This window comes from Salvelinus fontinalis, unplaced genomic scaffold (genome assembly GCF_029448725.1).
Source record: "Salvelinus fontinalis isolate EN_2023a unplaced genomic scaffold, ASM2944872v1 scaffold_0083, whole genome shotgun sequence".
Classification (NCBI taxonomy): Eukaryota; Metazoa; Chordata; class Actinopteri; order Salmoniformes; family Salmonidae; genus Salvelinus; species Salvelinus fontinalis.
In genome coordinates, this window is record NW_026600292.1 from 316,117 (window position 1) to 342,059 (window position 25,943).

General features: G+C 42.7%; 1 protein-coding gene across 1 annotated transcript; it reads left to right on the forward strand.

Moving 5' to 3' along the window:
- Positions 1–1,033: 1,033 nt before the first annotated feature.
- Positions 1,034–19,893, forward strand: LOC129842977 (B-cell receptor CD22-like). The gene is made up of 14 exons (XM_055911700.1): positions 1,034–1,265; positions 3,604–3,683; positions 8,271–8,348; positions 8,610–8,954; positions 9,139–9,360; positions 10,334–10,678; positions 14,630–14,839; positions 14,993–15,262; positions 15,484–15,747; positions 15,856–16,119; positions 16,773–16,860; positions 16,964–17,018; positions 17,099–17,334; positions 17,891–19,893. The coding sequence occupies exons 3-14, from the start codon at positions 8,294–8,296 to the stop codon at positions 17,970–17,972; spliced, it is 2,436 nt and encodes an 811-aa protein (XP_055767675.1). The 5' UTR covers positions 1,034–1,265; positions 3,604–3,683; positions 8,271–8,293; the 3' UTR covers positions 17,973–19,893.
- Positions 19,894–25,943: the final 6,050 nt, after the last annotated feature.

Consider the following 25,943-nt stretch of genomic DNA (forward strand, 5'->3'; position numbering starts at 1 on the left):
GAAAACCCTCGTTAAAGGTGAATATGATCTCCGGCTTCGATTTTATTTGATACATGTCACAATATCATCCTAAAGTATGTTTTTTCAATATAGTTTAATTATATTATTGAAATTTATTCTGGACTTTAGACGTGATGCGACGCAAGAATTTTGTCAAGACGGAGAGGTTAGCGCCGCACGGCCAGTGTGCTTGCTAATTCAAGAGGGAAATCGTTCGTTCTGGATCCAAATAAAGACGGTTCTGAACAAAGGACCCCTTGGAGACCATTCTGATGGAAGATCAACAAAGATAAGGACCCAATTTGGGATGCTTTTTCATATATCTGTCGAACTGTGCTATCGCTCCCGTTTGACTAGAATCAATGCTGCTGTGTGCTAGCTATTGTAGTAAGCTAATATAACGATATATTGTGTTTTCGCTGTAAAACACTTCAAAAATCGGAAATATTGGCTCTATTCACAAGATCTGTGTCTGTCATTAGCTATCCACCATATATTTTTCTGAAATGTTTTATGATGTGTAATTAGTAGTTGACGTTGGTGTCTGTATTTTCTCTGGCTACTCCCGTGCGATTTCTGACTGTAGCTATGATGGTAGCAGTAATGTAAAACTGATTTATAGCTAAAATATGCACATTTTTTGAAAAAAACATAGATTTATTGTGTAACATGTTATAGGACTGTCATCTGAGGTAGTTTTTTCTAGGTTATTTAGGTTGGTTCTAGGTTAGTTAGGTTGGCTTGTGCATGCTACTTGCATCCTACTTGTGCTGTGAAAAATGTCTGTCCTCTTTTTTATTTGGTGGTGAGCTAACATAAATATGTGGTGTTTTCTCTGTAAAACATTTAAAAAATCGGACATGTTGGCTGGATTGACAAGATGTTTATCTTTCAAATGCTGTATTGGACTTGTTAATGTGTGAATTTTAAATATTTAAAAAAAAAAAATAGATTTTGAATTTCGCGCCCTGCACTTGAGCTGGATGTTGTCATAGGTGTACCGGCGTCGGGCTGCAGCCATAACAGGTTAATGTCTTCTTCTTCAACTTCCTTAAGTTTAATGACAGTTGGCAAACCAACTGAAACGGTGTATTCAATGGCATTAGCCATGCTAAAACAGGATTTGAAACAAATACGCCCTCTATTAAACTCTATGGACACTGACTCATTCAAAGTTTTATCAACCACAGAACTCAAACTACACACTCAGTGTGTTTATTTAGACTGACAGTAAGTTAACTTACAACACGTCTACCCTTCACTCTGTAAGTATGCTTGACGATAAATTAAAATATGTATCTTTTATAATTTGTTTGTAAACATGAACTTCTGTATCCTGTTATGTGCATGGCGATGCTGTTGGAATGTATGTTGTATGGTCTTCTGTTATGTACAGTATACTCTGTAGATATATTTCTGCATATTAATCTGATACAGTATTGTACATGGGGTTTCAAATATAATACTTTTGCAGGCTATTTTAAGGACTCTGAGAGCAATAGATTGTTGTGGAGACTTGTTTGAAAATGGCCTAAAGAAAGAGTGAGAGTAATAGTGGATGGGTGGATGCTTCATAAGAGCTTTAGGAGTAGTATTAACATGAGACACGGTGATGTTGGGTTGTGTTTAGGAGTAGTATTAACATGAGACACAGTGATGGTGGGTTGTGTTTAGGAGTAGTATTAACATGAGACACAGTGATGGTGGGTTGTGTTTAGGAGTAGTATTCAATCAATTTCAATTTTATTTTATATAGCCCTTCGTACATCAGATAATATCTCGAAGTGCTGTACAGAAACCCAGCCTAAAACCGCAAACAGCTAGAATGCAGGTGTAGAAGCACGGTGGCTAGTATTAACATGAGACACAGTGATGGTGGGTTGTGTTTAGGAGTAGTATTAACATGAGACACAGTGATGGTGGGTTGTGTTTAGGAGTAGTATTAACATGAGACACAGTGATGGTGGGTTGTGTTTAGGAGTAGTATTAACATGAGACACAGTGATGGTGGGTTGTGTTTAGGAGTAGTATTAACATGAGACACAGTGATGGTGGGTTGTGTTTAGGAGTAGTATTAACATGAGAGACAGTGACGGTGGGTTGTGTTTAGGAGTAGTATTAACATGAGACACAGTGTTGTGGGTTCGTTGGTTTAGATAAACACAATCACTTTCCTGTTCTACTTTCCTGTCTGTCCTCTGACAGGCCTCCTGAATCATATCAGAAATCTATATATGCACATTAGACTTTATAGAATATGGTCCTCTGTAGCTCAGTTGGTAGAGCATGGCACCTGCAACGTGATGGGTTTTGTTCCCTGGACCACCCATACGTAAAATATATGCACATATAACTAACTGTAAGTCGCTTTGGATAAAGGCATCTGCTAAATGGCATTATTTATGGACAGCAGACTACAACACACTACACAGTCAATACAGCAGGCTATGGTGATGTTCATTGATGCCTCTGCTAGATAAACTTACTACTAGTACTGTACAACAGAGGCTGGTGGGCAGAGATATAGGAGGAATGGCTGGAATTAATGGAACAGTATCCATTCATTCTATTCATATTACTGCACAAATGAATAAGGACATCAGGACTGGAGGCTGCAGTAATGTTGAGATGCCAGTAGGGAGAGCTCTAGTCTAGAACACTGCAGTAATGTTGAGATGCCAGTAGGGAGAACTCTAGTCTAGAACACTGCAGTAATGTTGAGATGCCAGTAGGGAGAACTCTAGTCTAGAACACTGCAGTAATGTTGAGATGCCAGTAGGGAGAGCTCTAGTCTAGAACACTGCAGTAATGTTGAGATGCCAGTAGGGAGAGCTCTAGTCTAGAACACTGCAGTAATGTTGAGATGCCAGTAGGTGGAGCTCTAGTCTAGAACACTGAACCTTCAGTACCACTTTGATGCAGCTGATGAGGAGTGATGGGAACGGGTCATATTTAACCTGTTTATAAAATGTAGGCCCACTCCTCAAATAAACAAATGCAACTATTTTTTGACATTATTATTAGGATGGTGCAGTAATGTTGAGATGCCAGTAGGTGGAGCTCTAGTCTAGAACACTGCAGTAATGTTGAGATGCCAGTAGGGAGAGCTCTAGTCTAGAACACTGCAGTAATGTTGAGATGCCAGTAGGCGGAGCTCTAGTCTAGAACACTGGAACCTTCAGTACCACTTTGATGCAGCTGATGAGGAGTGTAAATTGAATGTGTTTGTAGAATATAATGAATGACATCATGGAACTGACCAAATGTAAATGGAACTTTGACCTGTTCCATGTAGAACTGAGGGACAAGGCAACACATTCTAAGATATTATAAACATTCAATATAGTAGGCTATAGTAAACATGATTCTGTATTTCGTCAATAGAATACATTGGAAACGGCCACATTTAAAAAATGTTAAACCCACTCCTCAAATGAAAAATTACAACTAGATATGCAGTCTGTTGTATATTTTCTTTTGATATATAACTTCCCCTTATGATGTTCTGGTCTGGTCCTCATGCATGTTAATGACTTAAAGAGGAAGGAAAGGAAGTTCTGCGTCAGCTACTTGTGTTCTACTTTAAATATGTATCAACCACAGAACGGACACTTACTAGCAGTTCCCACTCACTACCAGTAAGTTGACTCACTGTACAAGACCTCTCCCCTTCACTTCACTCTGTAAGTACTCTTGACAATGTCTTGAAATATAGTTTTGGGATATTTGTTTTTAGGCGTAAGTCATATTCTTGAGGGTAATGTATCATTTACTTCTTGTTATGTTTTGATCTGTGTTTTGGTTGTTACATCAGGGTCAGTATTCATGAAGTGTCTCAGTGTAGGAGTGTTGATCTACATAGTGGGGGATTTGTACATTGCTAGACATGACCGCCTTGTTGACCTGATAGCCAGCTAGGTGAGACAAGTAGTCTCACCGACAGCACACATGCATAAACATTCTTGTGTAAAGGGTCACCTTGTTGACCTGATAGCCAGCGAGGTGAGACAAGTAGTCTCACCAACAGCACACATGCATAAACATTCTTGTGTAAAGGGTCACCTTGTTAGCACCGGAGAAGATGGCTGCCGTTTTATGGGCTCTTAACCTCTTTGGGCTGCAGGGGCAGTATTGAGTAGCCTCACCATAAACATTCTTGTGTAAAGGGTCACCTTGTTAGCGCCGGAGAAGATGGCTGCCGTTTTATGGACTCTTAACCAACTGTGCTGTTTTGTTAGTTTTTTCTTGTTGTTTGTAACTTATTTTGTACATAATGTTGCTGCTACCGTCTCTTATGACCGAAAATAACTTCTGGAAATCAGGACAGCGATTACTCACCTTGAACTTAATGAAGAATTTCTCTTTAATGAGTTGGACGAGAGGGATTTACTCCAGACACCCGAACAGGCCCTCATCCCCGTCATTCGCAGGAGAAAGAGACGGAAAAGATTTTGAGGAAGAAGATCGGGGTGCCTTGTGACGAGTGGTTAATGTGCCGTTGCCATCTGTACTATTGGCCGACGTACAATCATTGGATAATAAATTGGACAAACTAAAATCACATATATCCTACCAACGGGACATTCAAAACTGTAATATCTTATGTTTCACCGAGTCGTGGCTGAACGACGACATGAATAACACAGCTGCTGGGTAATACACTGTATCGGCAGGATAGAACAGCAGCCTCTGGTATGACAAGGGGTGGCGGTCTATGTATATTTGTAAACAACAGCTGGTGCACGATATCTAAGGAAGTATCAAGGTTTTGCCCGCCTGAGGTAGAGTATCTAATGATAAGCTGTAGTCCACACTATCTACCTAGAGAGTTTTCGTCTTAATTTTTCGTAGCTGTCTACATACCACCACAGACCGATGCTGGCACTAAGACCACACTCAATGAGCTGTATACCGCCTTGAGCAAACAGCAAAACTCTCATCCAGAGGCGGCGCTCCTAGTTGCCAGGGACTTTAATGCAGGGTAACTTAAATCTGTTTTACCTCATTTCCACCAGCATGTTAAATGTGCAACCAGAGGGAAGAGGTTAAATGTGCAACCAGAGAGGAAAAAAACTCTGGAGCACCTTTACTCCACACACAGAAACGCGTACACAGCTCTACCTCGCCCTCCATTTGGCAAATCTGACCATAATTCTATCCCCCTGATTCCTGCTTAAAAGCAAAAATGAAAGCAGGAAGCACCAGTGACTCAGTCAATATAAAAGTGGTCAGATGAAGCAGATACCAAGCTACAGGACTGTTTTGCTAGCACAGACTGGAAAATGTTCCGGGATTCTTCTGATGGCACTGAGGAGAACATCACAGTCGTCACTGGCTTTATCAATAAGTGCATTGATGATGTTGTCCCCACAGTGACTGTACGTACATACCCCAACCAGCAGCATTGTATTACAGGTAACATCCGCACTGAGCTAAAGGCTATAAATGCCGCTTTCAAGGAGCGGGAAGCTTATAAGAAATTCCGCTATGCCCTCCGACGAACCATCAAACAGAAAAGAAGTCAATACAGGACTAAGATAGAATTGTACTACACAGGCTCCGACACTCGTCGGATGTGGCAGGGCTTGCAAACTATTACAGACTACAAAGTGAAGCACAGCCGAGAGTTACCCGGTGAGCCTACCAGCCGAGCTAAATTACAAGAGCCTACCAGACGAGCTAAATTACTTCTATGCTCGATTCGAAGCTAGTAACACTGAAACATGTATGAGAGCATCAGCTGTTCTGGACGACTGTGTGATCACGCTCTCCACAGCCGATATATGACCTTTAAACAGGTCAACATTCACAAGGCCAGATGGATCACGAGGACGTGTACTCCTAGCATGCGCTGACCAACTGGCAACACAGCTTCAAGTTCCTTGGTGTCTACATCACCAACAAACTAACATGATCCAAGCACACCAAGACAGTCGTGAAGAGGGCACGACAAAACCCATTCCCCCTCAAGAGACTGAAAATATTTGGCATGGGTTCTCAGATCCTCAAAAGGTTCTACAGCTGCACCATCGAGAGCATCCTGACTGGTTGCATCACTGCCTGGTATGGCAACTGCTCGGCTTCCGAACACAAGGCACTACAGAGGGTAGTGAGAACGGCCCAGTACATCACTGTGGCCATGCTTCCTGCCATCCAGGACCTCTATACCAGGCGGTGTCAGAGGAAGGCCCTAAAAACGTCTCCAGCCATCATAGTCATAGACTGTTCTCTCCATTACCGCACGGTAAGCGGTACCCGGAGCACCAAGTGTAGGTCCAAAAGACTGCTTAACAGCTTCTACCCCAACCCATAAGAATCCTGAACAGCTAATCAAATGGCTACCCAGACTATTTGCATTGCCCCCCCCCCCCCTCTTTTTACTCTGCTGCTACAGTACTCTCTGTTATTATCTATTTATAAGTCACTTTAATAACTCTACCTACAAGTATATATTACCTCAATTACCTCAACTAACCGGTGCCCCCGCACATTGACCCTGTACCTTTACCCCCTGTATATAGCCTCACTATTGTTATTTTATTGCTGCTCTTAATTATTTGTTACTTTTATTTATTAATTTTTTTGTTGTATTTTTCTTATAACTACATTGTTAGTTAGTGGCTTGTAAGTAAGCGTTTCACTGTAACAATACACCAGATATTGTTGTTGTGGGGAGAGGCCAGGGGGAGGTGCTCATTGTGGAAGTGGGCTGCTCATTTAACTACTACATAGAGCAGGTCTTTACTGAGAATCTGCTTAAATACCAGCCCCTCGTGGTGCTTGGACAGCCTGGGTGGAGGTGCTAGCTGGTGGAGCTGATATTTGTCCGTCTCGGCCACTCTCACAGGCTTGCAGTGCGTGGCCTCCAATTTGCTGGCCTGACAAAAACTAGGGCAAAACAATTGGCTAGGTATTGCTCTGTTTCAGCTGTTGTGGGCAGCATAGCTGTTTGGAGAGTGCCATGCATTCAGGGACCTTTGAAAAGTTCAATTTGATTGGTGATTCAAATAAACTATTTAAAATGTGTGTGTGACACAGTTGATTTAGCTGAGAGCCCTTCAGGACCAGACTAATAGGGAGTAGGGTTGACATCTATACTGTGTAGGATGTGTGTTTTAACTTTCTACATCCATAACAACCAGCTCTCTAGACTTTGATACAGACTCCATGGGCCTTCAATACAGATGGTCTATGTGTGTGTGTGTGTGTGTGTGTTGTCACGAGTGTAGAGAGTCAGGAGGCAGTTGCAGGTTTAGAACTACTGAAATCTATTAAAATAGTAAAGTACTCAGGAAATAGCAGGAAAACAAGCAACATTTACAATGACCGACAAAGACAAATGACAGAGGGAGTATAAATACAGTGATAGAGTGGGGATTGGAACCAGGTGCGTGTGATGAAGACGAACAAGTCCAGGGTTGATGAGTGAAGGGTGTTTGCCAGCAGCAGGTTTGGCAGCAACTAGAAGGCCGGCGACGCCGAACGCCTGAGCTGGACAGGAGGGCGAGCCAAAGCAAAGGATGATGTTGCTGTGCGTGTGTGTGTGTGTGTGTGTGTGTTTGGGTGTGTGTGTGTGTGTGTGTGTGGGGGTGTTTGTGAGTCACTTGCTGTTCAGCCTCACACCTTAGGGATAGGAGCTATCATTGAACCTTGTGGTCAGAAATATGTGTTTACAGTACTACAGATTTGTTCAATAAGTGATTGTTGTTGTTTATAATGATGATGATGACTATTGTATGGTATAGGGGGTTTTGGGTAGAGTGTATGGGTTTGTGTTGAGTGTAGGTGTCTAGGTATGTCTATGGTTGCCTGAATGGTTCTCAATCAGAGACAGCTGTCATTCATTGTCTCTGATTGGGAGCCATATTTAAGGCAGCCATAGGCATTAGACTGTTGTGGGTAATTGTCTATGTGTAGTGTTTAGTGTCAGCACTATTTGTTTGAATAGCTTCACGGTCGTCTGTTTGTTGTTTTTGTTCGTATGTTCGTCTTCAAAATAAAAAGAAGATGTCGTTCTGTCACACTGCGCCTTGGTCCTCTATACAAAGTTACGACGATCGTGACACACACACATTACATACATAGTGCAATAGACTTACAGACAGACAGTATTCACATAGACAACCATATAGAACAATACAACACAACACAATATGAGCCTGGTTCATTTTCAGTAATGAGGCCCTGTACCCCATTTACAGCTTATACTTCATTGTCTCAGTTGGAGTTATTCACCAGCTATAGAGTGAGTTGTTGTTTATGTTTCTAAGACTGCAGGGTGGGAGATGCAACAATGGCCTTGAGAACAGCAGGAAGTGTGTTGGTGGTCTTTCTCTGGTCTGTGACAGGTATGGTCTCATTCCTGTCTTTTAGTTGCTCTGTTTGTCAATCTACAGATATTTCTAAAAGCACAACCACTTGTGTTCTACTGTCAACACATTCGGCAACTCCACTTCACTGTAAATAGTTATCTTTCACACCTCACTGAGTGATGCTTATCTGTGGTTTCCATTCACACTCAACTCAGCAACTATGGAACACAGTGTTAGTGTGAGTCAAAAGACCTTGAACTTAACGTAACGTCCTTGTGATGTCTAACTGTGTTTCAGTGGTACTGGGGCAGAATGGCTGGAGTGTTACATACACCCCTCAGAGTATCTGTACATTGAAGGGGTCAACAGTGGAGCTGACCTGCTCTTACACATATCCCAGTGGTACAGTCACAACAACCTTCTGGTTCACTAAATGGGAGACTGGTGTAGAACCTGAAGATCTAGGTCAGGACCCAGAGTATACAGGTCATCTGGAGTATCATGGGGATAAGAAGAAAGACTGTACCCTGAGAATCACAGACCTGAGAGAGAGAGACTCAGCTACGTACAAGTTCAGATTTATAACAGATCAGACTGAAGGGAGATATTATGGAGATCCTGGAGTCACTCTGTCTGTAACAGGTACAGTTACATGCTTAATACTGCTAGTCTGTTCAATTAATATCTATTGTCCATTTAGGTCTAGAAATTGGATTTGTATATATGAAACAGATTTAAGAATTAAATGTGTTTGAGAATGTCTTGCATCATGTGATTAAACTATAGAACAAGTGATTCAGGGTTTTAATGTTGTGATCTACTCCAGCTCTGCAGGTGGTGACTTATTCAAGTTGGCCAAATTCGGTGAAAATTACCTGTAGCACCACCTGCACTCTGACTGACAACCCCACCTACATCTGGTACAAGAACGGACAACATCTAGATGAGAGCACCTCTCCCCAGTACAGAGACCCAGTCTCCAGTAACTATGAAGACAGCTACTCCTGTGCTGTAAAAGGCCATGAGGATCTCCACTCTCCTGCAGTGTGTGAGTATGAATTCAACTCAGTATTCTAGTATAACTTTTCAAGTATAACTCTTCTGTCTGCTAAACAGCCTCACAGTTGTCTAACCAAACTGCAACACTTTGACAAGACAGGATGGCATAACTACTTTGGATTGCTGAAACTCACAATTCCACTGTGGAAATAATGCCCTCTTTATGTTTCAGGTGTTCAGTATCAGAGCTGCTACAGAGTGACTTACACCAAGAGGAGAATCTGTGTCTTGAAGGGGTCAACAGTGGACATATCCTGTACTTATGTTGGTTATTATTATACCACATCATCATTCTGGTTTAGAAGTGTTAAGTCGACCCCTAAAGACCTAACCAGAGACCCAGGGTATGCAGGTCGTGTGGAGTACACTGGAACATACAGAGGTCCCTTCACCCTGAGAATCACAGATCTGAGAGAGGAGGACTCAGCTGAGTATCGCTTCACTTTTAAAACAGACAACTTTGAATGGGGTCATAGTTTCCCAGGAACAACTCTGTCTGTCACAGGTAATACTACACTGTATGATACAACTGTAAATCATAATGAATTACAGGAGAAAATATATTAACCATCCTGTTAACACAGAGGTGTATGTGGTTTTATACATATTGTTTCAGGTCTGCAGGTGAAGGTGACTCCTGCTGCAGAGAGACAGAAGACACTGACCTGTATCACCACCTGTACTCTGACTGACAACCCCACCTACATCTGGTACAAGAACGGACAACGTCTAGATGAGCCCACTTCCCAACAATACACTAGTAGTGTTGGGTCATTCTGCGGACAGTTACTCCTGTACTGTAGAACACCATGAGGACCTCCACTCTCCTGCAGTGTGTGAGTGTTTCTTTAATACATTATACTGTGTGTTGGTTTCGCTTTGTCATTTGAGAACTTTTAGCATTTCTAGAAAGAACTGAGAATATAATCCAGTTGACCTCTTGTTATGTCACTGTGTTTCAGGTGTTCAGGGTCAGTACTGCAACAGAGTGACCTACACCAAGAGGAGAATCTGTGTCTTGAAGGGGTCAACAGTGGACATATCCTGTACTTATGTTAGTTATTATTACACCACATCAACATTCTGGTTTAGAAGTGATAAGTCGACCCCTGAAGACCTAACCAGAGACCCAGGATATGCAGGTCGTGTGAAGTACCCTGACAAAGAGAGATGGAGATATAACGGTCCCTCCATCCTGAGAATCTCAGATCTGAGAGAGGAGGACTCAGCTGAGTATCGCTTCACTTTTAAAACAGACAACTTTGAATGGGGTCATAGTTTCCCAGGAACAACTCTGTCTGTCACAGGTAATACTACACTGTATGATGCAACTGTATATCATATTGAATTACAGGATAAATAAATTGACCATCCTGTTAACACAGAGGTGTATGTGGTTTTATACATATTGTTTCAGGTCTGCAGGTGAAGGTGACTCCTGCTACAGAGGGACAGAAGACACTGACCTGTAGCACCACCTGTACTCTGACTGACAACCCCACCTACATCTGGTACAAGAACGGACAACATCTAGATGAGAGCACCTCCCCCCAGTACAAAGACTCAGTCTCCAGTAACTACATTGATGGTTATTCCTGTGCTGTAAAAGGCCAGGAGGATCTCCACTCTCCTGCAGTCTGTGAGTGTTTATTTAATTAATAATACTGTTTAACCTGTGTGTGTTGGTTTCACTATGAGAACTTGAGAACTTTTAGCATTTCTAGGAAGAACTGAAAATATGTCACGATCGTCTTCTTGACAGAGATTGGACCAAGGCGCAGCGTGTGCAAAAGACATCCTCTTTTATTGAGAAGAGAGAGAAAACACAAAACGAACACTATATACAAACTAACAAAACAACAAACGACCGTGAAGCTAAATAACGTAAGTGCACAGACAAGCAACAAACGTTCAACATAGACAACTACCCACAAAAGCCTACTGCCTATGACTGCCTTAAATATGGCTCCCAATCAGAGACAATGAATGACAGCTGTCTCTGATTGAGACCCAATCTAGGCAGCCATAGACATAACTAGACAACCTCACTCTTCTCTACCCCATACACATACAACACCCCTAAACTAAACAAAAACACACAAAGACAACCCACCCCAACTCACGCCCTGACCAACTAAATAAATAACAGAAAAAGGAACAATAGGTCAGGAACGTGACATAACCCCCCCCTTAAGGTGCGAACTCTGAGCGCACCAGCATAAAGTCTAGGGGAGGGTCTGGGTGGGCGTCTGTCCACGGTGGCGGCTCTGGCGCTGGTCGTGGTCCCCACCCCACTATAGTCACTACCCGCTTTCGTAGCCTCCTCCAAATGGCCACCCTCCAAATTAACCCCACCGGACTAAGGGGCAGCACCGGACTAAGGGGCAGCACCGGACTAAGGGGCAGCACCGGACTAAGGGGCAGCACCAGGATAAGGGGCAGCACCAGGATAAGGGGCAGCACCAGGATAAGGGGCAGCACCAGGATAAGGGGCAGCTCCGGACTGGCTGGCGGATCCTGGCTGGCTGGCGGATCCTGGCTGGCTGGCGGATCCTGGCTGGATGACGGCTCTGGCGGATCCTGGCTGGATGACGGCTCTGGCGGATCCTGGCTGGATGACGGCTCTGGCGGATCCTGGCTGGATGACGGCTCTGGCGGATCCTGGCTGAATGACGGCTCTGGCGGATCCTGGCTGAATGACGGCTCTGGCGGATCCTGGCTGAATGACGGCTCTGGCGGATCCTGGCTGGATGACGGCTCTGGCGGATCCTGGCTGGATGACGGCTCTGGCGGATCCTGGCTGGATGACGGCTCTGGCGGATCCTGGCTGGATGACGGCTCTGGCGGGTCATGGCTCGCTGACGGCTCTGGCGGGTCATGGCTCGCTGACGGCTCTGGCGGGTCATGGCTCGCTGACGGCTCTGGCTGGTCCTGTCTGGCGGAAGGCTCTGGCTGATCCTGTCTGGCGGAAGGCTCTGGCTGATCCTGTCTGGCGGAAGGCTCTGGCTGATCCTGTCTGGCGGAAGGATCTGAAGGCTCATGGCAGACGGGCGGCTTTGCAGGCTCAGTACAGACGGGCGGCTTTGAAGACTCAGTACAGACGGGCAGTTCATTCGGCGCTTGGCAGACGGACAGTTCAGACAGCGTTGGGCAGACGGGCAGTTCAGGCGCCTTTGGGCAGACGGGCAGTTCAAGCGCCGTTGGGCAGACGGGCAGTTCAAGCGCCGTTGGGCAGACGGCAGACTCTGGCCGGCTGAGACGCACTGTAGGCCTGGTGCGTGGTACCAGAACTGGAGGTACCGGGCTAAAGACACGCACCTTCAGGCTAGTGCGGGGAGAAGGAACAGGGCATGCTGGACCCTGGGAGCGCACATTAGGCCTAGTGCGTGGTGCCGGAACTGGTGGTACCGGACTGGGGACACGCATCTCAGGGCTAGTGCGGGGAGAAGCAACAGGGCACACTGGACTCTCAAGGCGTACTATAGGTCTGGTGCGTGGTACCGGCACTGGTGGTACCGGGCTGAGGGCACGCACATCAGGGCGAGTACGGGGAGAAGGAACAGTGCGTACAGGGCTCTGGAGACGCACATGACGCTTGGTGCGTGGTGCTGGAACTGGAAGCACTGGGCTGGATACACGCACCACAGGGAGAGTGCGTGGAGGAGGAACAGGGCTCTGGAGAGGCACAGGAGGCTTAGTGTGTGGTGTCAGCACTGGTGGTACTGGGCTGGGGACACGCACCACAGGGCTAGTGCGAGGAGCAGTAACAGGACGCACAGGACTCTGGAGACGCACAGGAGGCTTTGTGCGTGCTGTAGGCACTGTCTTAACCAGACGGCTAGCACGCACCTCAGGACTAGTATGGAGAGCTGTTCCCGGTGACATTAACTCACCAACACGTTCATTCGGACGGATGCCGTGCCTCATGCACCAAACCAGTACATCCCTCATAACTCTCTCCTCCAATTTCTCCATTAACTCCTTTACTGTCTCTGCGTCGCTCACCTCCAAATCTGCCCTCACCGGCTCCTTACGGTAAGCAGGAGGAGTTGGCTCACGTCTCCCGACTGACCCAACTAAACTACCCGAGAGCCCCCCCCCAAGAAATTTTTGGGTTTGACTTACGGGGTTCCAGCCTTGTTTCCGTGCTGCCTCCTCATATCGCCGCCTCTCTGCTTTCGCTGCCTCCAGCTCAGCATTGGGGCGGCGATATTCTCCTGGTTGAGCCCATGGTCCCTTTCCGTCCAATATTTCCTCCCAAGTCCACGAGTCCTGGTTTCTCTCACGCTGCTTGATCCATGGTTGGTGGGTAGTTCTGTCACGATCGTCTTCTTGACAGAGATTGGACCAAGGCGCAGCGTGTGCAAAAGACATCCTCTTTTATTGAGAAGAGAGAGAAAACACAAAACGAACACTATATACAAACTAACAAAACAACAAACGACCGTGAAGCTAAATAACGTAAGTGCACAGACAAGCAACAAACGTTCAACATAGACAACTACCCACAAAAGCCTACTGCCTATGACTGCCTTAAATATGGCTCCCAATCAGAGACAATGAATGACAACTGTCTCTGATTGAGACCCAATCTAGGCAGCCATAGACATAACTAGACAACCTCACTCTTCTCTACCCCATACACATACAACACCCCTAGACTAAACAAAAACACACAAAGACAACCCACCCCAACTCACGCCCTGACCAACTAAATAAATAACAGAAAAAGGAACAATAGGTCAGGAACGTGACAAAATATAATCCAGTTGACCTCTTGTTATGTCACTGTGTTTCAGGTGTTCAGGGTCAGAGCTGCAACAGAGTGACTTACACCAAGAGGAGAATCTGTGTCTTAAAGGGGTCAACAGTGGACATATCCTGTACTTATGTTGGTTATTATTCCACCACATCAACATTCTGGTTTAGAAGTGATAAGTCGACCCCTAAAGACCTAACCACAGACCCAGGGTATACAGGTCGTGTGAAGTACCCTGACAAAGTGACTGGAACATACAGAGGTTCCTTCACCCTGAGAATCACAGATCTGAGAGAGGAGGACTCAGCTGAGTATCGCTTCACTTTTAAAACAGACAACTTTGAATGGGGTCATAGTTTCCCAGGAACAACTCTGTCTGTCACAGGTAATAAATACTACACTGTATGATGCAACTGTATATCATATTGAATTACAGGAGAAATAAATTGACCATCCTGTTAACACAGAGGTGTATGTGGTTTTATACATATTGTTTCAGGTCTGCAGGTGAATGTGACTCCTGCTGCAGAGAGACAGAGAACACTGACCTGTAGCACCACCTGTACTCTGACTGACAACCCCACCTACATCTGGTACAGGAATGGACAGAATGTACAAGATAACTCCTCCCCCATGTACTCCATCATCAGTGAGAATGAAGACAGCTACTTCTGTGCTGTAAAAGGCAGTCTCAGCTCTCCTGCAGTGTGTGAGTACAGTTCAATAGTACAGTATTCTACTCAGCAAGTATCATGTATTCAGGCAAAAGAGACATCTTACTTTATCAATCATTACAAAACAAATACATATTTTTTACTAATTGTTAATATTACTCCGATAAATGTTTGGTCTTTTACGTCAGATAAACCAAAGAACACCTCAGTGTCAGTCAGTCCCTCTGGTGAAATAGTGGAGGACAGTTCAGTGACTCTGACCTGCAGCAGTGATGCCAACCCACCTGTCCAGAGTTACACCTGGTGGTTCAAGAAGAATGGAGGTGGCTATCAGAGTATGACAGGACCACAGCATGTCTTCAGTCAAATCCAGTCACCTGACACTGGAGAGTACTACTGTGAGGCCCAGAATGAGATGGGGACAGACAGGTCTAGGACCATAAACATGGATGTGAAGTGTGAGTAAAGTACAGCTCAGTGTTTGAATGGTAAGGTAGCAAAACAATTGTAATTCAATTAATTAGTCCTAAAGCATATCATCTCCAAATGAGTATTTGTTAACGTTTTGTGTGAGTTAGAGTTTTAGATAGTTTTATGATATTAACAGAGAATATATTTTTGACATGTCATTTGTAAATATACTACTGTCCTACCCCTCTGACAAATTCTCCTTTACCAGATGACCCAAAGAACACCTCAGTGTCAGTCAGTCCCTCTGGTGAAATAGTGGAGGGCAGTTCAGTGACTCTGACCTGCAGCAGTGATGCCAACCCACCTGTGAACAAATACACCTGGTACAAGAAGAATGGAGCTTCACTGACAGCATCTGAAAAGACATACAATTTCACGACCATCAGCTCTGAGGACAGTGGAGAATATTACTGTGAGGCTGAGAATAAATATGGACGTCTCAACTCTTCTTCTGTGTCTGTGGACGTTCAGTGTAAGTACACCTAACCTCATCTTTTAATCAGAGGATCACATTTAAATTCATATTTCAATCACAAGTAAAATACTATTTAAAACAATGTTGTTACATATTGTCCTCCAGATGACCCAAAGAACACCTCAGTGTCAGTCAGTCCCTCTGGTGAAATAGTGGAGGGCAGTTCAGTGACTCTGACCTGCAGCAGTGATGCCAACCCACCTGTGGACAAATACACCTGGTACTTTCAAAATAAGACTTTTCTAAATGGATTTGGACAGATCTACAACATAAGTAACTTCCAGTCTAAGGACAATGGACATTACCACTGTGAGGCCTGGAATGGAAGAGGATCTAGGAACTCTACAGCTCTGATGATCATTTTACCAGGTGAAGTTCCATCTTATATATTTCAATACAAAACAATGTTTCAAACTAATATTAATAATTATGCTTTGGCTTATCATATTTTGTTTTATAATTATATATACATTGAGATTAGATCAGTTAAATATTGCACAATTGTCCTGGACTACATTTATGTTAAATTTATAAAATGCCTGTCACGTTCCTGACCTTATTTTCCTTTGTTTAGCTTTGTTTAGTTGGTCAGGACGTGAGCTGGGTGGGCAGTCTATGTTATGTGTTTCTATGTTTAGGTTCATTGGTAATTGACCTTATATGGTTCTCAATCAGGGACAGGTGTTTGACGTTTCCTCTGATTGAGAACCATATAAAGGTAGCCTGTTCACACCGTTTGTTTGTGGGTGATTGTCTTCCGTGTCAGTGTTGTTACCACACGGGACTGTTTCGTTTGTTTAGTCTGTTCCTCGTGTTTTTTTGTAAGTTCTCATGTTCAGGTCGGTCTACGTCGTTTTGTTGTTTTTGTAATTTATTCAAGTGTGCTTCGTGTTCGTCTTCTTTAAAATAAATTCATGTATTCCACAAAAGCTGTGTTTTGGTCCGATCCCTGCTCCTCCTCAGACGAGGAGGAGAACAACCGTTACAATGCCAGTACTCATATCATCCATATTTTATTTTAGGGAAACAAACAGTTCTGACTGCAGCTGTAGGAATCATAGTTGTTCTTCTGGTTCTCATCCTCTGTTTCTCTGGACTCATGTGGTTCAGGTGAGTGAACTTTTAAAGATTATTTCACTCTATTTTTATTAAATTAATTTGTTCATTGATTCATTCATTCAAGAAAAAATAAATAAATTCATGTGCAAACCAGGAAGAAGGCCTCCAAATCCATCTCTGACACAAGAGACACATCAGAGAATGTACAGGTGAGTCTGTTATTATCAGATTATTTGTATTGCTTTGTGGGACATTTCCACTCATGTTGTCTGTCCTCTCTCTCCATCAGGGAGACTCTAGTCCAGTGTATGACAACATCTCAGGCATGACCATGACCTCTACTGCAGCACAGACAGCAGCCACCGTCGACCAGGATGACGTTCACTATGCCAGCGTCCACTTGTCTCGCTTCAAAAACCAGGAAGTGCCTCTGTACTCCACCGTCCAGCTGCATCAACCACAGAAACAGGACCAAGATGTCCAATACGCTGCTGTGAAATTCAACCTCCCCAGTTCTGCCACCCAGTGAGCATATTCTGCCATTACAACAACATAGAGTCTATACTATATAGAACATTGTGAACACAGACAGCATCAAGGTCATTCATATGCTGCTGCTTATTGGAGGAGAGGACAATGATGTCATTAAAATAAGCAAAACAGTTGACCCCTAGTGACCCCTCATTGCTCCCTGAGAACTCCCTCCATCACTATCTGAAGGGTTGAAGGAGAAATCTTCATCTCAAATGACATTTCATTGAACTCATACTATGGTGTAACAGTGGACATTTTGAAAAGTCACAGTTTTAATGTCTGAAAGGTTCCAGGGGTTTTCTTCAGGCCAAACAGCATTTCCTGAAACTACAAACTCTACAACATACATCTCAAGACAGTTACTATGACATGTCTATAATGAAGGAGTGATGTGATGTGATGAGGGTTTTGAGTAACTGTTCTGCTTGCATTCCAAATGGCACCCTATTCCCTATTTAGTTCACTACTGGTCTAAAGTAGTGCACTATAAGGGAGTAGGGTGCCATTTGGGACTCAATTTCAGTTTAACGTCTGTTTCTTTCTCCAGGCCCACGGTGGAACAAGCAGCTGAGGAGGACTCCTCTGTTCTCTACAGCACAGTCAACAAACCCAGAACCAAGAAGACCTGAACACAACAAACCCAGAACAAGAAGAACTGAACACAACAAACCCAGAACCAAGAAGACCTGAACACAACAAACCCAGAACCAAGAAGACCTGAAAACAACAAACCCAGAACCAAGACGACCTTGTATATCTGGACCCGTATATTCAAACTAGTGGTATAATTAAGCAATAAGGTCAGAGGGGGTGTGGTATATTGGCCAATATACTGTACCACGGCTAATGACTGTTCTTCTGCACAACACAACGCAGAGTGCCTTGATACAGCCCTTAGCCGTGGTATATTGACCATATACTACAAGCCCGAGGGCCTTATTGCTATTATAAACTGGTTACCAACATAAATAGAAAGTAAACAAATATTTTTGTGTCATACCAGTGTTCTATTGTCTGATATACAGTACATGAAATGAAATGCTTATTCAGCCAATCAGCATCCAGGACACAAACTACCTGGTTTATAATAGTATCTAATAATATACAGTGCATTCAGAAAGTATTCAGACCCCTTGACTTTTTCCACATTTTGTTACGTTACAGCCTTATTCTAAAATTAATTAAATCGTTTTTTTCCCCCTCATCAATCTACACACAATACCCCATAATGACAAAGCAAAAACAGGTTTTTAAAAAGGTTTGCAAATTGATTAAAAATACAAAATTGAAGTATCACATTACGTAAGTATTCAGACTCTTTACTCAGTACTTTGTTAAAGCACCATTGGCAGCGAGTCTTTCTTGGATATCATGCCACCAGCTTAAATTTTTTTTTTACAGCAAGTAAATTTTGTTATCTGTTACCCAAATAAATAAAATTAGTTTCTATACACTTTATATATAGTTTGCTAGATTTTTTCAAATATTTGTTTAAATGTTTTTATGACAAAGTTATAGCACGATAGTGCCACAAAATTCAGGAAGTAGTTCTGCTTGATGCAATGTTTCTTATTACTTTATAAAAACATTACTAATGTGTGAAGTGTAAACAAATCGTAAACAAATCATAAACATGCCGCTGTAATTCAGCGGCAACGCGTCGTATAGTTCACAATCCACTTTGTTCAGAGCAGCTGTGTGATGCACAACAATGCCAGTTTATGGAAGTCACATCACTTGATTGTCAGAGGTAACAGAGTTAACTTCTAGCTGGCTAGCTTTCGGTTTCAGTGAACAACGTCTGCTTCATGTAGCTAACAAGCCAGCTGAGATAGCTAGTTCACTGAATTCATCTGCCAGTTCCACGTCAACTCTTAATAACACGATATCTTTACATGCGTGGTTTATTCTGTATCGATTTTCTATCATTTTCAAATGTTATTTGACATTTTATTTTGTGTATTTTCATTTGTATTTTTATCTGATGCCATCTTCTGTTTGAATCCTCCGCTGGTATCCCCTGAATCCGCCCACTTCTTCCCCGAAGTAGACCTTATGAGCATCGTAGATTTGCATGCTTCGCTCTCTGATCGGATTGTCTGAATTCACTAGTCGAGTGTCAATCACAGAAAAAAACAACATGGATGAAAATACATTTTGAGAAAATGTGAATCCCTCGTTCGTTTCTCTGGCCCCTGGCAAAGACATAGACTGTGTATAGGGCAAAGACTTCAGCTTCGCCTGTTCCACTGATATGGATTCAGCTAACAAATACGGAAACTCCAATGTTCACACCAGTCTCATACTTTTAAATCCATGACGGGAAGAGTGAACTTGCACACTTGGGAAAGGGATCTCAGTCTCAGGCATCTTGTTACCAGTTTGTTATTTTGTTATTGATCCAAGTGGATGAGGACATGATTGGGACATATGAAGAGAGACAGAAGGCTGCAGTAATGTTGAGATGCCAGTAGGTGGAGCTCTAGTCTAGAACACTGGAACCTTCAGTACCACTTTGATGGAGCTGATGAGGAGGGATGGGTCACAGTATGTGAGGAAACACAATAAAAAACCATATAGAACAGTCAACACTTTGTTGTGGATCTGTATTTAAAGAAAATACTACATTGAAAATGGGCTGCATTTAGGCAAAATGTAGGCCCACTCCTCAAATGAAGAAATGTAAATAGCTATGTGGTCTTTAGCAGTAGATCCAGTGCATCCCTTTCTGACATGCTGTTGATGCATGTGATTGTCTTAAATCCCTGACTAGGCTACTTTCTAAATGTGTCAATCACTAAAATCACACTTCTTCTTTCTATGCACTGCTACAACGGTACGTTGACTCACTGTACAAGACCTCTCCCCTTCACTATGTAAGTTGACGAGATCATTAAATATACACTGCTCAAAAAAATAAAGGGAACACTAAAATAACACATCCTAGTTCTGAATGAATGAAATATTCTTATTAACCTCTAACGAGCCTCTACCCCGGGTCCGGGATCACCCCCCACCCCCCCACACACTGATTAGCATAGCTAGCATAGCTTCACAAGTAGATAGTAGCATCTAAATATCATTAAATCACAAGTCCAAGACACCAGATGAAAGATACAGATCTTGTGAATAAAGCCACCATTTCAGATTTTTAAAATGTTTTACAGGGAAGACAAAATATGTAAATCTATTAGCTAAACACGTTAGCAAAATACACCACTTTTCTAACTCCATCAGTTTCTTACTACTTCAGGTGCTATCACCAATTCGGCTAAACTAAGATATTGATAGCCACTAACCAAGAAAAAACCTCTTCAAATGACAGTCTGATAACATATTTATGGTATAGGATAGGTTTTGTTAGAAAAAAGTGCATATTTCAGGTAGAAATCCCAGTTTACAATTGCACCGACCATCACAAGACGACTAGAATTACTATAGAGAGCAACGTGTATGACCAATTTACTCTTAATAAAACATTTCATAAGAATAGACAAAGCATAGCAATGGAAAGACCCAGATCTTGTGATTCCAGACAATATTTCAGATTTTCTAAGCGTTTTACAGCGAAAACACAATAAATCGATAAGTTAGCATACCACATGTGAAAACGTTACCAGAGCATCGATTCCAGCCAAAGAGCGCTATAACGTAATCACCGCCAAAATATATTAATTTTTTCACTAACCTTCTCAGAATTCTTCCGATGACACTCCTGTAACATCATTTTACAACATACATATACAGTTTGTTCGAAAATGTGCATATTTAGCCATACAAAACCGTGGTTACACAATGAAAATACTAGGAAATCAAGCCTCAAAATGTCTGACGTCATCTTTCAGAGTGATCTAGTTTAATTGAAAGCTAATCATATACTTGACTAAAAAATACAGGGTTGACAGGAATCGAAAGACAAATTAGTTCTTAACCTATTTAATCCCATCGGTCACAAAAGTGACCGTAAAAAACTTTTCGGTTATAAGGCTCTAAATCTTTTATTGAATGACGTATCAATGCATTTACAGCAAATATTGAAATAATAAAGGGTCTCAATGAAAGATGTGTAGTGTCACATGTTTAGTGTAAATTGTCACATGACCAGAGCTGTTTACTTCCTGGTTGCACCATGAGAAGAGGATGGCTGATTCAAAGCTCCCAAACAAAAGGTTAGTAAAGTATGTTAACATAAAGATAGGACAAAGATTTTTGGTACACATCATCTTTAAGGTGTCTAGTATTGATACATGCATTTGCAATTACTCAACTTTGTTCAGTGTGGTCATAGAATGTGTAAACATGTTGACGGCAACAATAGTGACCCGTGGGATATCACAGTGCATCTAGGTATACACATACTGATACACATACATAGGTCTTGTTCTACCTAACTTTCTACTCTGTTCTTTCTTTTAGTTTCACTTTGAGTCAAGTTCGGGATATGTTGGATCAAGGTGACTGCCCAGACAAGGCATGCAACATTGCAGTTATCCCTCAAAATGAGAAAGATGCTGTCCTGAGTGATTGTGATAGCGATGGGTCAGATATGGACTATGGACAAGCCATTTGCCAGCCAGGCTGTTGAATGCATATGCTGAAACATTGCAAACAGATCATGACAGGAACAACGTTATCAGTGATGATGACCTACCCCTCACCCCCCCCCCCCCCCCCCATCCACAACCTCCCCCACCCCCCTCCATTGTTGGTCTCTACCCACCAGAGGGTCCAGTCAGAAGAGCCAAGGGAAAAGCTGCAGGTGACCAAAAACAAAGATTGAGTGTTCAAACGAACGAAGAGGCCTGCCACCGCTGTGATTCCAAAACACATAGTATACAGCCCAAATATGCAAAAGTTTGGCACGAAACCACTGAGCCACGGAAGGAGGTCTTTACTGGCTGCTACTGTTGAAGATCAGGCAAGATATGACAAAGCTTCTCACTGGCCAATCAACACGATGTACCGGTTCCAGAGAAGTCGTCATTGTGACAAACGCACTACCTATGCATGTGAGAAATGCAAAGTGCCACTGCACATTGAGTGCTTCAAGATATACCATGGACAGTAGAAAAGGAGATAAGAGCGAATGAAAAAGGGCTGAAAAAGACAAAAGAAAAATAGAAAAGTCGATAAAGGGTGAGGAGAAGCAGTAAAACGGACTCTAGGAAGAAAGGAAAAGTCGACGAAAAAGACAATCAAAATGACTGAAATGTTTTTGGAAAAGAAGGTCAATTGATTCAAGACACACTGTATGACAGTAGGTCTGACTCATCACAGTTTAAAATAGTTATGCACAAACTAATCTTGCACTTGGTTCTGAAGCCTACCTCTATGATATATATACAGTATATATATATATATATATATAAGCACTCATTGTGCAGTGGCGCTTTTTATATAAATAATTGTATTTTGTTCAGTGTAGGCCTCTACTTGAATGCATATTCTACAGGCTACCTCTATCCTAAATGTTACCTTTATGTTCAGTGTCGGCCTCTACTTGAATGCATATTCTACAGGCTACCTCTATCCTAAATGTTACCTTTATGTTCAGTGTAGGTCTCTACTTGAATGCATATTCTACAGGCTACCTCTATCCTAAATGTTACCTTTATGTTCAGTGTAGGCCTCTACTTGAATACATATTCTACAGGCTACCTCTATCCTAAATGTTACCTTTATGTTCAGTGGGAATGAATCACACGACTGCTATACAGTTGTTAGTGAATGTTGCACTAAAATGTCACAATGACAATGTTACAATGAATATTGCACTAAAGTACAAGTTCAAATGTTACAATAAAGTTACAATATTAATGTTTCAATACATGTTGTACTAAAGTAACAATGTATGTTACAATAAAGTAACAATGTTACAATGTATGTTACAATAAAGTAACAATGTTGAAATACATTGATGGTTGTTTTTTGTCTTTGCTCTCAGTGTTCATATCGATGTAGTGTAATGGTTTTTGATGTGTAAAATAGTCACACTAGAATGTGACGGGGCATTCTAGAGGCAATGCTGGGGACTGCCAGTGACAGAGTTTTAAATGTGTTAATAACTGTGTTGGGATTTATAAGAACTTTGATAACTGCATAGGAGAAATATGTTAATTTAGTATACGTAACATTATCCCACTGGTCACAATTGTGACCGACCATAAAACACACTTTTTCACCTACTTTTCCATAAAAATTTCAGAAAAGAATGATTGATTACTTCAAAGGGTTACTAATGACACTTGATTTGGATATTTTCATGTCTGGGAAAAATTCGGGATTAAATGGGTTAATGCAACCGCTGACTTACATTTTTAAAATTATCCTTACTTTTCAATACAGGGTTCGCCAAGTGACGCGATAACAAACAAAATGGCGAAATATGCGTTTAAAATATTTAGACAGAACAACGATTTATCATATTAAATATTGCTTACTTTGAGCTGTTCTTCCATCAGATTCTTGGGCAATGTATCCTTTCTATGTTGTAATCTTCTTTTGGTCGATAGATGTCCTCTGTCCTTCGAAATGTCCACTAACAACGACCGAGACCCCGAAACGTTCCCAAAGCTAGAAAGTGCACGACAAAGAAATTCCTCAGAATCGCACTAAACGGATATAAATTGCTATAAAACGGTTCAAATTGACTACATTATGATGTTTTTAACAACTATAACGAGTAAAAACATGACCAGAGAAATATTGCTGGCTAAACAACGATTTGGAATGAGGCAAGTCCGATGTCCTTCACGCTTCAGGCGCGCAACGAGAAAGGGAGGTACCTCCACGTTTTGTTCTTTTATAGTGGCTGTGATTGTGCAATCGACTCCATTCAAAACGTGATGACGTACAGACACCCAGAGGAAGACGTAGGCAGTGTCGGTTTCTTCATAGCATTCACTGTCACCTTAAAAACAGACTCCAGATCAGGGGTAAAAATTTCTGAAATCTGACCCCTGTCATGAAAAGTGCTGTAGATATAGTTCTGTACCACTCAGAGACAAAATTCCAACGGCTATAGAAACTAGAAAGTGTTTTCTATCCAATAATAACAATAATATGCATATTGTACAATCAAGAATTGAGCACGAGGCAGTTTAATTTGGAGACCAAAAAATGCTAATGCGGAACAGCACCCCCTATAGTTGCAAGAAGTTCTTAACTGACTTGCCTAGTTAAATAAAGGTGCATTTAAAAGAAAAAAAAAGTTACTTAATTTCTTAATTGATTGGTTGATATCTTCATACATTCATTAATAATATACAACAGGAAGAAGGTCTCCACATCCACCTCCAACACAAGAGACACAAAATATGCTAATGCGGAACAGCACCCCCTATAGTTCCAAGAAGCTAAATACTTTTTTCTTTACAAAGTTGAATGTGCTGACAACAAAATCACACAAAAATTATCAATGGAAATCAAACTTATCAACCCATGGAGGTCTGGATTTGGAGTCACACTCAAAATTAAAGTGGAAAACCACACTACAGGCTGATCCAACTTTGATGTAATGTCCTTAAAACAAGTCAAAATGAGGCTCAGTAGTGTGTGTGGCCTTCACGTACCTGTATGACCTCCCTACAACGCCTGGGCATGCTCCTGATGAGGTGGCGGATGGTCTCCTGAGGGATCTCCTCCCAGACCTGGACTAAAGCATCCGCCAACTCCTGGACAGTCTGTGGTGCAACGTGGCGTTGGTGGATGGAGCGAGACATTATGTCCCAGATGTGCTCAATTGGATTCAGGTCTGGGGAACTGTAACGGCAGCCGTTCTCCTCTTCATCTGAAGAAGAGGTGTAGCAGGGATCGGACCAAGACGCAGCGTAGTTGGTGCTCAACATATTTAATAATACGAACTGTGAACACTACAACAATACAAAAATAACAAAATGTGGCAAACCGATACAGTCCTAGCTGGTGCAGAGAAAACATAGAGACAGGAAACAACCACCAACAATCCCCAACACAAAACAAGCCACCTAAATATGATTCCCAATCAGAGACAACACAAAACACCTGCCTCTGATTGGGAACCATATTAGGCCAAACATAGAAACAGACAAACTAGACACACAACATAGAATGCCCACCCAGCTCTCCGTCCTGCCAAACCGGTTATGCTGGAGGATGTTGCAGGCAGCAGAACGTTCTCCACGGCGTCTCCAGACTCTGTCACGTCTGTCACATGTGCTCAGTGTGAACCTGCTTTCATCTGTGAAGAGCACAGGGCGCCAGTGGCGAATCTGCCAATCTTGGTGTTCTCTGGCAAATGCCAAACATCCTGCACGGTGTTGGGCTGTAAGCATAACCCCCACCTGTGGACGTCGGGCCCTCATACCACCCTTATGGAGACTGTTTCTGACCGTTTGAGCAGACACATGCACATTTGTGGCCTGCTGGAGGTCATTTTGTAGGGCTCTGGCAGTGCTCCTCCTGCTCCTCCTTGCACAAAGGCGGAGGTAGCGGTCCTGCTGCTGGGTTGTTGCCCTCCTACGGCCTCCTCCACGTCTCCTGATGTACTGGCCTGTCTACTGGTAGCGCCTCCATGCTCTGGACACTACGCTGACAGACACAGCAAACCTTCTTGCCACAGC

Coding starts and splice junctions, on each gene's coding strand:
- LOC129842977 (XM_055911700.1), top strand. CDS start 8,294: ATGGCCTTGAGAACAGCAGGAAGTGTGTTGGTGGTCTTTCTCTGGTCT. Junction 9,361..10,333: donor TCTCCACTCTCCTGCAGTGT/GTGAGTATGAAT, acceptor ACTGTGTTTCAG/GTGTTCAGGGTCAGTACTGC. Junction 17,019..17,098: donor ACACATCAGAGAATGTACAG/GTGAGTCTGTTA, acceptor TCTCTCCATCAG/GGAGACTCTAGTCCAGTGTA.